The sequence below is a fragment of the Pezoporus flaviventris genome, unplaced genomic scaffold, assembly GCF_033815535.1.
Source record: "Pezoporus flaviventris isolate CSIRO_AGI_PZ_B2104156 unplaced genomic scaffold, CSIRO_AGI_Pfla_v1 ptg000070l, whole genome shotgun sequence".
In the NCBI taxonomy this organism is placed as follows: domain Eukaryota; kingdom Metazoa; phylum Chordata; class Aves; order Psittaciformes; family Psittacidae; genus Pezoporus; species Pezoporus flaviventris.
This window is the reverse complement of record NW_026892618.1, coordinates 2,892,474-2,905,417: the sequence shown is the minus strand read 5'-3', so window position 1 is coordinate 2,905,417 and position 12,944 is coordinate 2,892,474. Positions and strand designations below refer to the sequence as shown.

The window sequence follows — 12,944 nt, the reverse complement described above, 5'->3', positions numbered from 1 at the left end:
TGAGCCACAGCCACAGCTCAGCCAAGACCTCACTGAGTTTTTAGCCCTGGGTGATGCTGGAGGACAAAGGGCTCCAGGGTATGAAAACGTCTTTCTGCAAGGGATGGTGAGGAAGTGTCAGCCTGACAAGGAGAGGCTGAGACAGGATGTCTCAGAGCCCGAAGAACTGACTAAAGGCTTTCATGAAGCAGGAGTGGGCAGCAAGAGAGCTGGTTTCTGTGTCCTAGCTGCAAAATTGCCTTTGCACTGTGAAGCAAGGCTGGCCCAAGGGTAAGCATGACACAGCTGCCCCAGACAAGTAATGCTGTGTATTAGGCAGCAGTGCAGACAGCATTTGGCTTCTTAAACTTGTACTGTAGTAGTAGTTTCTTTGGGATTTGTTTGCTTGCTACTCATCAATTCATCATTCAGAAGAATCATAGAATGGCTTGGGTTGGAAGGGACCTTAAAGATCATCCAGTTCCAACCCCCCTGCCATGAGCAGGGACACCTTCCACTAGACTAGGTTGCTCAAAGCCCCATCCTGTCTGGCCTTAAACATACTCAGGGATGGAACATTCACAGCTTCCTTGGGCACCTTGTGCTAGTGTCTCACCAGTCACAGTAAAGAATTTTTTGCTGATATCTAATCTAAATCTCCCCTCTGTCAGTTAGAAGCCATTCCCTCCTCTCCTGTCACTACATGCCCTTGTAAAAAGTCCCTCTCCAGATTTCTTGTAGGTTTCCTTTAGGTACTGGGAGACTGTTACAAGTTTTCCCCAGAGCCTTCTCTTCCCCAGGCTCAAAAAGCCCAACTCTCTCAGCCTATCTTCAGAAAGAGAAGGACCCTTTCCTCATGCTGAGGGCACTTGGCTTTTGTCCTTCATCTCTTGGCGCTGAAATGTTGGTGTTGAAAAAGCAGGACAAAATCAACAGCACTCCGCCCACTGGCTGAAGAAGAATAAGAAAGCTTTGCTTATTCCAGTGTTACTGAAATCCCTAGTTATCTGACTCTGGGCTGCATTGTCGTAGGGACTGGAGGTTGCATCCTGGGACAGAAGCAGGTCAAGAGAAAGTGTGGGAAGGACAGTACTGGGGAAGAGCCATGTCTGTGAGTGCGTCTTCACCGTGGCCTTGAGAGCGGGGCCCCAGAGCTAGGCATCAAACTCAGGCTGTTCCTGAGGAAAGAGATGGGGGAGAGCATCCTGTCAGTGCTGCGTTCCCTGGGCAAGAGGCAGCTGGGCAGTGTGTTGCTTTGCAGGGTCTTCAACTGCGGCTGCTCTGGCTGGCAGTGGGTTAGCATGCAGCTGTCAAAACGCAGAGGTGACAGCGTTTGCCTTTGCTGTCTTATTGATGACATCAAACCTGCACGTTTGAGAATGTGTCTTGCACGTGAACCTGTTTAGGCCTTTTCAAAGCTGAGGACTAATTCAGAATTTGTAGTCTGTGTTTTGAAGTGCAGATCTGATATTTCAGGCATCTCAAAGGTCCATTTTTAATAGTGATTAGAGCCACATGCTGCCTAAAGCAGGTTGTCTTGATGTAGGCTTTCTCAGATCCCCAGGTGTACTACCAACACTACCGAGTATTGGCAAAGGGCTTTAGGAGAAAGGAAGGTAAGAGGCCCACATGTTTTTGAGGTAAGCAAGAGAAAAAAAAAGACAAAAATTGGCCTCCAATTTATTATTTTTCATGTTTTCTCCCTATGTTTTTCTCTTCAAAATGCAGCCCTATTCTAGTATATGGGGAGGAGAGGAAGTCCTCAACCATGTTGAATTTTACCCTGCTTTTTTTTTTAAATGCCAAGATGGTAAAGATGGCAAATCATGCTCTATCAAGGGATCTTTGGTGAATCAGTGATGGTACTGGCAACCTCAAGTTCTCCAATATCATGGTCTTTAAAAAACAGAAGTATCCTCATATGCAAAGCATGTACTTCAGATATCCTACACTGCTTTCCAGAAAAGTAGATGTTAAGGTAGTGTCGTGGTTTAAACCCAGTCAGGTAACTTGTTCACTCACTCCCAGTGAGTGGTGCCGAGCTGACAACAATCAAGGTCCGTGTTCATCTCCCCCCCCTCCCTGCACCGGGGCTCTCCCCTTCCCCGCTCCCGGAGGAACGGGGAGGAGGATCGAGAGAGTGCAACTCCTACGGGTTGAGACAAGAACAGTCCAGCAACAAATCACCACCGCTACTATCAGCTAAAACAATGATAAGGGAAAATAACAAGGGAAGAGAATACGATACCACCGGCCAAGAAAACGAGTTCCACCCGGAAGCTCCTGTCCTTCCGGGTAACTCCCAGTTACCCCCCACCCCGGGCATGACGTGCTGTGGTATGGAATACCTCCCCGGCTAGCCCGGGTCAGGCGCCCCGTCTCTGCTTCCTCACAGCTTCCCCTCCTCCCTGGCAGAGCATGAGCCTCACAGAGTCCTTGGTCAGGGTAAACATCACTTAGCAACAACCGACAACATCGGCTTCACCAACGCTGTTCTCAAAACTAGAAGTCAAAACACAGCACTGCACCAGTTAACACAAAGGAAAAAACATGACTGCTACTGCTGAACCCAGGACAGGTAGCAAAATCAGAGGCAGATAGAAGGGGAAGGATGCAATGCTGGGACTTACATGCAAATTTTCTCCATGTAACAGTTGATGCTGTGGAATTACAAGGTATTGGGTTTTCTCTTGTGTTTTACAGACACATATGAAAATACTATTCAAGCTAAATATATTTTAGTTGCTTTCTGGGCTTTTCATGGTGGGTGCTCTCTACTTTTGCTTTGTGCTGTGTCAGCCCTGAAATTGTGGATCTGTAAAGTCATAGACATGGAGGTACAAAATGTAAAGCCCAAACCTTTTCAAATCTGGAAGCTTGTAAATTTGATCTCTGGATCCAGCCCATTGAAACAAAGTGGCGTGAGCTATGAAATCAGATCTAAATGTGGGTCTGCGCTCAGGATTTGGTGGTTTTGAGGTATTTTTGAAGAACTACCTTTAGGACTCTTAGCCAACAGTGCCTCTTTTGTTTCATAGCCTGTGTGGCCACAGCGTGTCAATAACATGTTGCTGGGGAATGTGTGGCATTTCCTTGCTTGCATTAGCAGTCTTGGGGTGAGGAATGAATATCTCAATTGTTTTTCTAATCAACAGACCCAATGAAAACGTGAGAAAATAGCGCATTAATTTCTCAACTCTCCAAAGTGAGTAGTTGGAAACATTTACTAAGGTTATTCAGTAAAACGTGAACAGCCTAAAGGCAAGTATATCTCTGAGGTTTTTTGCGTTTCACCTTGTATTGCTTGTGTGTAAAGAGTGAAAGTGCGTCTGAGGAGTGTCTGCAGACAGGTATTTGCATTACACAGCTGCTTTGCAGGTAAAGTACAGCTGCTCCAGCTGCCTCTGTGTCTTCTACCGATCACAGAGCTCACTTGTGCATCACACAACAACATGACCTGTCACCTGCTCTATTTTTTAAACTCGTTTACAACAGAAAAAGAGCTGCTGGAGAACAGGGTAGCAGAGATAAGCAGCCAGAATGATTTCAATACTGCAGACCAAAATAAATGGTTTGTTTTGTAATTGGATATGAATCCAAGCCATAAACCTTGACTCAGAGACTTTGGGTGTTTATATAAGCTGTTTACTGCGTATCCATCTCTGTCAAAGTATCTGAAGGGTGCTTATCTTGTTGAGGCTTAGCTTTTGCATCACAACTAATGTGTTTAACAAATTTCGAGGTGAAGTGCAGAGCACGTCTTAGCTGGCTGGTAATAAAAGTTGTTGTGTGATTTGAGGTAAGTTTTTCCCCAGGTATAAACAGTTATATCTTGGAAGGACTTCTGTGCGTTCTTAAAATACTTTTAAGTCTTTTCTATGGCTTGATACCTTTTATTTCAAGATATTCCTAATGTACTATGGGATGGGCTTTCAGCCTCAGTGTGCTTCCATTCATTTTTATCAGTTAAAGGAAATAACGTTTATTGTATAATAAAGAAATACTGAAATTCGGGGAACAAAGAAAGGATCTAGAGTTAGGGAGCAAAGGGACATTTGTTGCTTTTTTTGTAGTCTTGGATAATACAAGAACAGTTTTGCTTTGATGTAATAGACTAGAGTTCAGCAACTTCAAGAATAAATTTGTATATATATAATTAGACATTATCAGTTGAAGTAAGCCTCTGCCAATGTTTGAGTTGGGTCGAATTCATAATAATGTTTATCTTTCTTGCATGGTTGAGTATTGGGCTCTTGGACAGTGCTGAGCCTGCAGGTTGGTGAGGCCAAGGCTGCTTCAGGGCCAGGGCTACTCATAGCCATCCTTCTGGAATGGAGGACTTGTACATGGAAGGACCAGCCAAGAGGACGTTCCCGCTCTCACCAGGCCTTCTTGCTTGTGTAACAGCTGTTCAGCCATACTGGGGCAGGAGAGCATGGGAGGAGCTGCCAGGGAGGTGTTTATATAAGCTGTATACACATATAAGCTGTGTATACCTCCCCATGCACAGAAACCTGCCTCCATGTCATGGCCAGGGCCTCCCCTTGGGGAAGGGGGTAAATGCCTGAATTAGGTGGCTCAAAGCATGTTTGGGGCATAACTAGTTTCCTGTCCTTGCCTCATGCTAACATACTTCTCTACATTAGTCCCTTAACATATTTCCAGCATTTCTAATTTTACTTTATAGATTTAATTTGTTTTTCTCTTGCAAAACACCAGAGCAATATATACAGCAGGATCCATTTTCTTTTTTAGTTTATTCTTTCAGGCCTGGAATATAGGAAATGGAGTAATTTTTTGTGTTAAAATAAATGTTAATGACTTCTAGTGTAAACTAGCTGAATATATTCATTACTAAGTGTTAAAATGCTACTGACTGGTGACATTATAGTTGAGCATCTTCCAAACGTCCCATGAGAAATTGTGCCAGGGATTTAGAGTGAAGTCCCTTGAAGCTGTTTTTATTTGTGATTGAAATGTGTTTTGCAAATAAGTCTCTGCATGTTTGTGTTTCTCTTCTGGCCTGCCAGAAAAAAGAATAAATAGATGCGATTATGTGTCTGAAATTTGTCTTCATAGAATAGACCTTTATCTTGTAAAGATTGATTAATTGCTAAGGATGTGTTGTTTTACTGTTGAGGAGCAAGAGGGATGCTTCAGACTTCTCATGCAGTCATCTCATATAGGACTGAGAGTGGAGGAGGGACATTAATTTTGACAGCAAGGTGAAATTTGAGATCTGTCTTTTGCTGTGGAACAGGTCTCTCCCACCATCCTCCCCGTAAAAGGTGACTGAATTGGCCAGCTTTTTTCGTTGTATTTTTGTGGTAGACTGCTTTGGGGTAACAGCCTTTTCTTGTGGATCCTTTTTTTTACTTTCTACAGCTCTCAGAAACAACCCCTAATCAAAATTTTTAATTTCTGTGTACCAAAAATCCCCTGGTTTAAGGAGTGTTCTGTAGGAATGGAAGAGCTCGGAAACTCAGTTCACTCATCTTACTGCATCATATAAAAATAATGTGTCGCTGGTGCTTTTTTTCCAAATGCTGAGCATTGGCAAACCAGGCAGGGGGGTTGCAACTAGGTGATCCATAAGGTCCCTTCCAGCCTGAACCACTCTGTAATTCTATGTGTACGAAGAGGAAGGTGAGTGGGAGAAAAGGCCAACCCCTGCCCTTTCCTGGAGAGGCTGCATGTGGGGGCATAGTGTCTGCTTTTTGCTTTCAGACCTGCTAGCAGGCAGCTGATTCTGCTCAGCTCTGCAAACCTCTGGGTTTTCAAGTGTGGTGTGTTTTGCAGGTGGACATCAGGGTGAGACCACCCCAAAATTAAAACAAAAAAAAAAGGCTTGAAGATGTTGCCCCAAGATACCTCTGTGTGTGGTGTTTCATCTAGGAAAGAGGCAGCCTCCGGATAGGGAAAACTGTGATTTCCTATGTATGTAAAATGTTTAAGCACTTTTTTTACTTGTTTTTTAAAAAAAAGTCTGCCATCTTAATTAAAAATCTGATTTTGAAATCTGTATTCAAGCAGCTTTCCTGTTTGCATTCAGCAGACTGCAGTTCCTATTCACAAAGCCCGTTGTTTTTTTTCTGGCTTTCCTTGGATTTATTTGCAGGGCAGTGTTTTGTTTTCTCTGTAAGTCAGTCGCAGTACATCTTCACGAGCACTGTAGCTGGAGGGTTTATATGTCATTCAAAAATAAAAATAAAAAATCTCCACCTACTGAAAAGTGAACAGCATAGCCCTAGCAACCGGCTCATGTGCTCAAACCAGAGGAAGGGACATTAAACAAGTAAGACCAAATAACATCATCTCTGTAACAGCCAGGGATATGGTAGAAATGCCTGGTAGTGATAAGATTAATCATAACTGATAGTGGAGGTAGCTGTATTTGTGGTTTATTGTTATTTTTTAATGGTGGATTGTAAGTACAGCCTCGATGAAGAGATGCTTATTCTTGTGGGCATGAGCAAGGTTTTCAGCTGGGAACAATAAAAGGGGGATCTGCCTCTGTAAAAACAACCCTCCTGCCCCATCTTGCACTGATTGTGCACCCAGGAAGGTAAGTGTCATCATTTTCTTGGAAAGCAAGGGAAAACTTATTTTCAGTGGTCTGTCAGACAGGGTACAACAGTCAGGACTTCCCTCCCAGATGCAGTCTCGATGGCATTATGCCAGGGGTGGATTTTGTGTGTCTGCCTCTCTGTCTCCTGTGTGCACCTTGGTTTCTCATTCATCTGCCATGTCATAGATCCATCTGTATTAAAATGATGATTTTCCTTTTTTCTTTTTTTTTTTCCTTTCTACTTTTGTGGATGCAAGGAATTTAAACTGCTTGACATCATTGAAATATTATCTATTCCTTATTTTCCAAAGGAGATCCATTGTGCTTCTCCAAGATAGATTTTCATTTATGTTACCTGATTGCATAGATTTCCTTAATCACTGACAGCAAAAAGACCCAAAGCCTTATGTTTTCTGTTAGGTTTTATTTCTATTAGACCAAAGCCATAAAAAGGAAAGAGTACGAAGGAGCATACATTATTGGGAAAGCTCTGCTGTGTTAATTGGTAAGCCAAGGCTCCTCAAAAGTTTGCAAAGTCAGGTGGTCTTTGTGCCTCTTGAGTAGGCACGGGGATTAATCCACTGGTATTTCAATGTTGTCCTTTCTCCTGTAATCCACAAAGGGCTGATGGTACATTACTTCTGTCTAATAATTTTGTTCCTTTAACTTCACCCCCCCTTTTCCACCCTCTTCCTCCTGCCATTTGTTGTCTTTTCATTTTCCAAGCAGTTTGGTTCTTTGGTCTGTTAGTGTATAAGGTCTTTGATTTACTCCCTGCCCATCTGTTCCTCATGTGCCAGTGATGGTGTGCAAAGCATAAAAGCAGTTCTATGCCCTTAGTGGGGAAGGATGCCTCCAATATTATTTTTCTATTACAGCAGCTTTACTTCCTGACTGCTAGATGTGCTGCACTCTGCTGGGAAGGTGGCCAGAGCAGGATGTGCTGTTCCAGGCTAGTTTTCAGTGACCACTTTTAGGACCAAATAACCATGAAAATGGGATTTTGTTGTGTCAATCTCCAGCTGTTCGGCTGGGGGCTTTTTGTTCTTTTATTTCATCTTGCCAAGTTTCTCAGCTGTAGGCTTGGTCAGGCTACTAGCAGATGTTCTGTAAGTGATGGAAGGGTTTTCGGAGATCAATGTGTTTGCATGGTCTTGCTTCACTAAGTTTTATCTTAAAATATTTCACTGTTGCTCTCAGCAGCATGGCTCCTTTTGCAGTAGCAGTGGACAAAGCACTGTGCAGACTGACTGTCTTTCCTTGGAGGTAGGACTGGGTAACAGAGGGGTAGATGCTGGTGGTCTCATGGATGCTGTTGGTACCACTGCCTGACACTACTGCTCTCACCAGTAGAGCTGCCTTAGGGATTTTTTGCAACAGTGGTCAAAACCCTTGTTTAAGAAAAGCAAGGAGTGGGTTTTTTTTTTTTTTTTTGGAAACATGAGGGCTGGTTGTGCCTGGATGAAGCACAAGAATGGTATTTTTTGTGTGCCTGTGAGCCATGGCTTTATTATGCGAGTGTAAATTTTCAGTTCCTTGCCCCGAGTTAATGTCTTTCCTAGCCAGAAGGTGAGAAACAAGGGGTGCACTGTGAACAAACGTGATTAGGAAGCACTCTGTTCCTTAGGGCATTTTTAGCCTACAGTGAGCTCTTCCTAGGCAGCCTGCTCGGTGCTGTATTTAATGCTTGATTGTGAGCTGCACTGAGCTCACTGATGGCTGAGATGGGAGGGCACTACTGGCAGTCTCCTGCTCACCCCTTGCTCAAAGCAGGGATGGATGCCCAGGGCAGACTGCACCATGCAGGGTCCAGTTGGGCTGCGAGTTACTCTAAGGATGGAGACCCCCAAAAGGGCAACTCTTTTCAGTGCTGCTGTCCTTGAAGTAATAAAGCTTTTTTATTATTTTCTTTTTTTCTAATTTAAGGTGGGATTTTTTGTTGAGTTTGTTTGTTGGTTTTGGGTTTTTTTTCCTCTTTAATGCTTAAGTGGAATTTACTGTGTTTTAATGTGTACCTATTGCCTCTTGTCATGCCACTGGGCGCCAGTAAGAAGAGTCTGGCTCCGTGTACTTTACTCCCCCATGAGGTGTTTATGCACATCAGGAAAAATCATAGGCACTTCTGATTCCCAAACAGTATTTGGCTGTTGTGGGTTTGTGGCTGCTTTGCATCGTTGGTCCTTTGCCACTTAGAGCTGTGAGGACAGCTGCTTGGGCCAGCAGCAGCCCTGGACGTTCTCTGTGTGCTCTTTGCCTTCAGAGGGAAATCTGCCGTGGTTGTTCACACCCTGCCTGCGTTCATAGGCACCCATGTTTGAGCAGGACCTGATTATCGGAACCAAGATACCCTAAAGGAGAAAAAACAAGACTCTCTTCAGTATTGCCCAAGTGAGCAAGTTTGCAAAAGCTGTGTTTTCTGCTCATATTTATTAGGCATAGAGGCACTGGACTAATGTCTTGTAGGATCTGCATATTATGGCAGGTATTGTACTGTTTGAATTTTAGTATTTACATTGTGCTTAAAGTTGGGGGCTTCCTCCTTGAAGGTTGGAAGTCTTCAGTTACTATGCTAATGAATTTTGTAAGTTTTCAACACCTTGACTTACAGGTGTTTTGACTTTTTAAAGTTCTCTTGGCTTTTCTTACTCTAGTACCTAAATAATATAGCAAGGCATTAGCCAAAAGCATGGTTGTCTGTGTTCAAAAGTTACCTTAGGGTTTGAACCTACTTCATGTAATAAAAGTTTTGCTATGGAGGATGAAATGTTGGCATTTTAAGGATAGCATTTCAGCAGAGCTAGCTGGCTACTTCAGCTGGGTCAAACCAATGAGGTGACTCGTAGGAGGGAAAAACTGAATGAATTTGTGTTTTGGTTTGGTTTTTAGCAGACTCTTTTCCAGGACTTATGCCAGAGGTACTGTGAACAACTTTCTTAATTGCTTATGTTGGGGCAAATGTCAGCAGCAGTGCAGCCTAATACAAAAACCAAATGGCAGGCTATGCAAAAGGTTAAAGCGAGTTTTCCTTCCTGGTGTTTGTTTAGCTTTGTTCCCTAACTGTATTTATAGCAGAAGTAGTCTCGTGTGCCCTAGATTAAAGCCATGGCAATCTGGGCTATTTCTGTGGCTTGTGTGTCCATTGTACTGGGGTGGAGGTCCACCTCTGACCTCTGCAGCTCCACTCCAACCAAGTACCTAAGTATGTGCTTAACTTGTAGCCCATGGGGATTTCAGGCCTACAAGTTCACCTGCCTGCCTAGGCAGCAGGTCAGGCAGGTTTGCTTTTCCAGTCTCTGCTGGAAATACTCCCCTGGGGACCACTTCTGGCTTTCAGAGTTTGAGGGTAAAATCAGATTGCATCATTAAGGCGTGAATCTCTGCTAAACTCAGAGCAGCATCTTTGGAGAGGTAGTCTCTGAATGCTCAGCGAGTCATGGGCATTTGAGATATCCTGCCTGTAGGCAAATAGTTGCATGCCTGGGACTTCTGGGTTGTCAGACATCCAGAAATCTTGGGCAAATGGTCAGACTTCTCTTTTTCTATACCAGCGAATTCTTGGGGAGAAAAAGTATATCAGATAGACACATGGTTTACTGCTGAGTTGCAGCTTCCTTTTAGTGATCAAAGGACTGGGTCTTCTATGCAAGCTTCCCTGAAGTGCCATGTGGTATTCTGAGGTGCTCTGTGGTATGTCCCTTCAGTGGTATGGACCTGTAGGCAAAGCAGGCCACAAGTTGACCAACAGTAGGAAGCGCATTATTGGGTTGGTGGTTTGGTTCTTTGATGCCAGTTCATGCCTGGTGATGGAACACCTCCAGGTCTTGTGGTCAGCAAACAGCCCCAGTCTTCCTGTTGGTCGGGTGACAGTGGTGTCTGAATTCAGAGAATATGTAGTGAAATTAAATTCTCTTTTGCAGATTAAATTGCAGACTTGAGGCTCTGGATCCCACTGGTGCTGTTGGTGTTTGATTGCTCCTTATGGTGTAACTGGTGATCGTTCCTGAGAAGAGAAAAGATGATGAGTGATGCAAGTGACATGCTCGCTGCGGCTCTGGAGCAGATGGATGGCATTATAGCAGGTAAATACTTGGGGCCACTTGTTCATTTAGCTGTTCCAGTCCTCCTTTCTTATACTTGGAGGGCAGAGTTTCAGGGTGAGAAAGGAATGTGCCGGTAATAGTGTTTGGTGTCTTCCATTATAGTTTAGAGATTACAGGTAAATACAGTGGAGGGATTGCACAGACTCACACACAGACACAGCTAAATGGACTGTAATTTTTCATCTGCCATCTATCGAAACGCTGCTTAAAGTGATTGAATGCACACAGCGCCATGAAAGCCAAGGACAAGGCACGCCTCAAACCAGGATGCATGTGTTTAAAGAGCTGCTGCAAGGCAGAAGGAGTAAGTTGATGGAACTACTCTGAACTTCTCTCAGTTAAAGAGAGTTAAAACGTGAATTTTCCTTTCTTTCAAAATTGGAACGCTTTGAGCCCAAACATTTGGTTTGGTGCTGCCTTGAACATCCAAGTTTTTTATAAGTACCTATAAATTGTAAGTAGACCAAGGAGAGGCATTGCAAAGTATACAACCTCTGCTTTTAAGGTGAGCCTAGTGATTTAGAAAATAAGTACAAAACACAGAGGAGCAAAGCAGCCAGAAGTTAATAGTTTTATTCCAGCAGAGTTATACAAACAGCTACCTAAACTGAAAAAAAACATAGTCTGCAGGGATAGCAACACTAGCAACACAGTTATAAAGTCTTTAATAGTTCCACTTGAAGTAATTTCCCTTTGGGGAAAAAATAACCATACAGTGCGTGCTTTGTTTGATAATGACTTTTCTCTGCAGTTTTCCCAAAGATATTAAGGACACATAGCAGGAACACAGTGGATTCAGTTGGATCGTAATGATCTCTAAAAATACATGTAAGCTGTGACTTTATTAATTTCCATAAGTAGATACTGGTATTTGGATCCAATCATGTATCCGTGTGTCCAAGAGCTTAAGTTGGTTATGGCAGGATGAGGTTTAATATAAAAATAAAATGTGATGTTGGGTTGTTCAAGTCACCATAGACTTCATTTATCCATATGTCTGTACACACCTATAAAGTAGTATAACAAAGGGAGGGATATAAACTCCTATGCTGTTCTGGGGATTTTTTTCATCTTCATTTCTTTCAAAGGGAATTTGCAGAATACTTGAATTTTGTGACTTGCAAGATGAGGTGAATGAAAGTTCATGGAAGTGAATATATGGCATATCACTGTAGTTTCAAAAAGTTGACAGTACAAAGGATGCTCTGTTAAATACCTCATTGTGCCCAGGCATTACAGCATTAAGGTCACAAATCAGTGTGCTGAAATTATAGTTGGAATTATCTGAGTTAATTTAACTCAACCTTAATCCTAAATTCATAGTTTCCTTCCTTACTTAATATATAGCAACTTTTAATGTAGGTCAAATATATATACTGTGAGTTTATGCAAATAAGAGATTTTTCTCTTTATTAACATGCAAATGTGAGTGCTGCCATGTCAAACTGTTGGGTTTAAAATCTACTCTCGTGTAGAAGTGATTTGGTCTTTTTGTTTATCTTCATAATTTTCCTTATTCTTTTAGAAACTTTGCAGGGCTTTGGAACAGTATGACGTATTCCTACATAAAAAATGCAGAGCATAGTTTCCGCTGGACACTATCACTGTCTGACTTGGGTCAGGCAAACCCCTACAGGGTGACTCAAAGCATTAGGAGAGCCTGTTATCCCCCAGTACTTTATGCCTCTGATATATCCTGGGGAGCAGGAACCCAGCCTGTTCCTTGAACCCAAGGGCACAGTTACGGCATGCATGTCCTCTGTCAGATCAGTCCACCTCCTTCCTGCTGGAGCTTCCCAGCAGGGAACGCCAGCAAGGGCTTGCCGTTTTCTGAGTTGCTACACGGTGCAAGCAGAATTGAGCACCAGTGCTGAGTTTGCTTGCTGGGATCAAATGTTGCATAGCATTTCTCAGCCTTGCTCTGTGTCTGACCTGCTTGCCCTGTGCCTGACCCCATGTGATTTTGCTCCCTCCAGGTTCAAAGGCACTGGAGTACTCCAATGGCATCTTTGACTGCCAGTCCCCCACCTCCCCCTTCATGGGGAGCCTGCGGGCGCTGCACCTGGTAGAGGACTTGAGGGGCTTGCTGGAGATGATGGAAGCGGATGAGAGGGAGGGGCTACGCTGCCAGGTCCCGGACTCGACGGCAATGGCTCTGATTGAATGGCTCCAAAGTCAAATGGTAAGGTGTTGCCTTATTTCACCTGTGTCTTAGCTAGATTGTCTCAGACAGCAGAGCCTGAGTTGTTTTTCATGCAGGTGTTTAAAGTTTTAGAGTAGGTTTCAAAGAACCAAAG

The 12,944-nt window shown here is 43.4% G+C and overlaps 1 protein-coding gene across 18 annotated transcripts in view; it reads left to right on the top strand.

Moving 5' to 3' along the window:
• The window catches only part of PPFIBP1 (PPFIA binding protein 1), a 112,898-nt gene that overhangs the window by 51,874 nt on the left and 48,080 nt on the right, over positions 1-12,944 (top strand). For 17 of the 18 annotated variants that reach the window (XM_061472111.1, XM_061472107.1, XM_061472118.1 and 14 more), the window contains 2 exons: positions 10,465-10,626; positions 12,624-12,829. In XM_061472111.1, coding sequence (XP_061328095.1) covers positions 10,563-10,626; positions 12,624-12,829 — 270 coding nt within the window. In that variant the 5' untranslated portion in view covers positions 10,465-10,562. Of the gene's footprint in view, positions 1-6,289; positions 6,545-10,464; positions 10,627-12,623; positions 12,830-12,944 lie in introns of those variants that run through there. The other variant, XM_061472105.1, reaches the window with a different exon arrangement.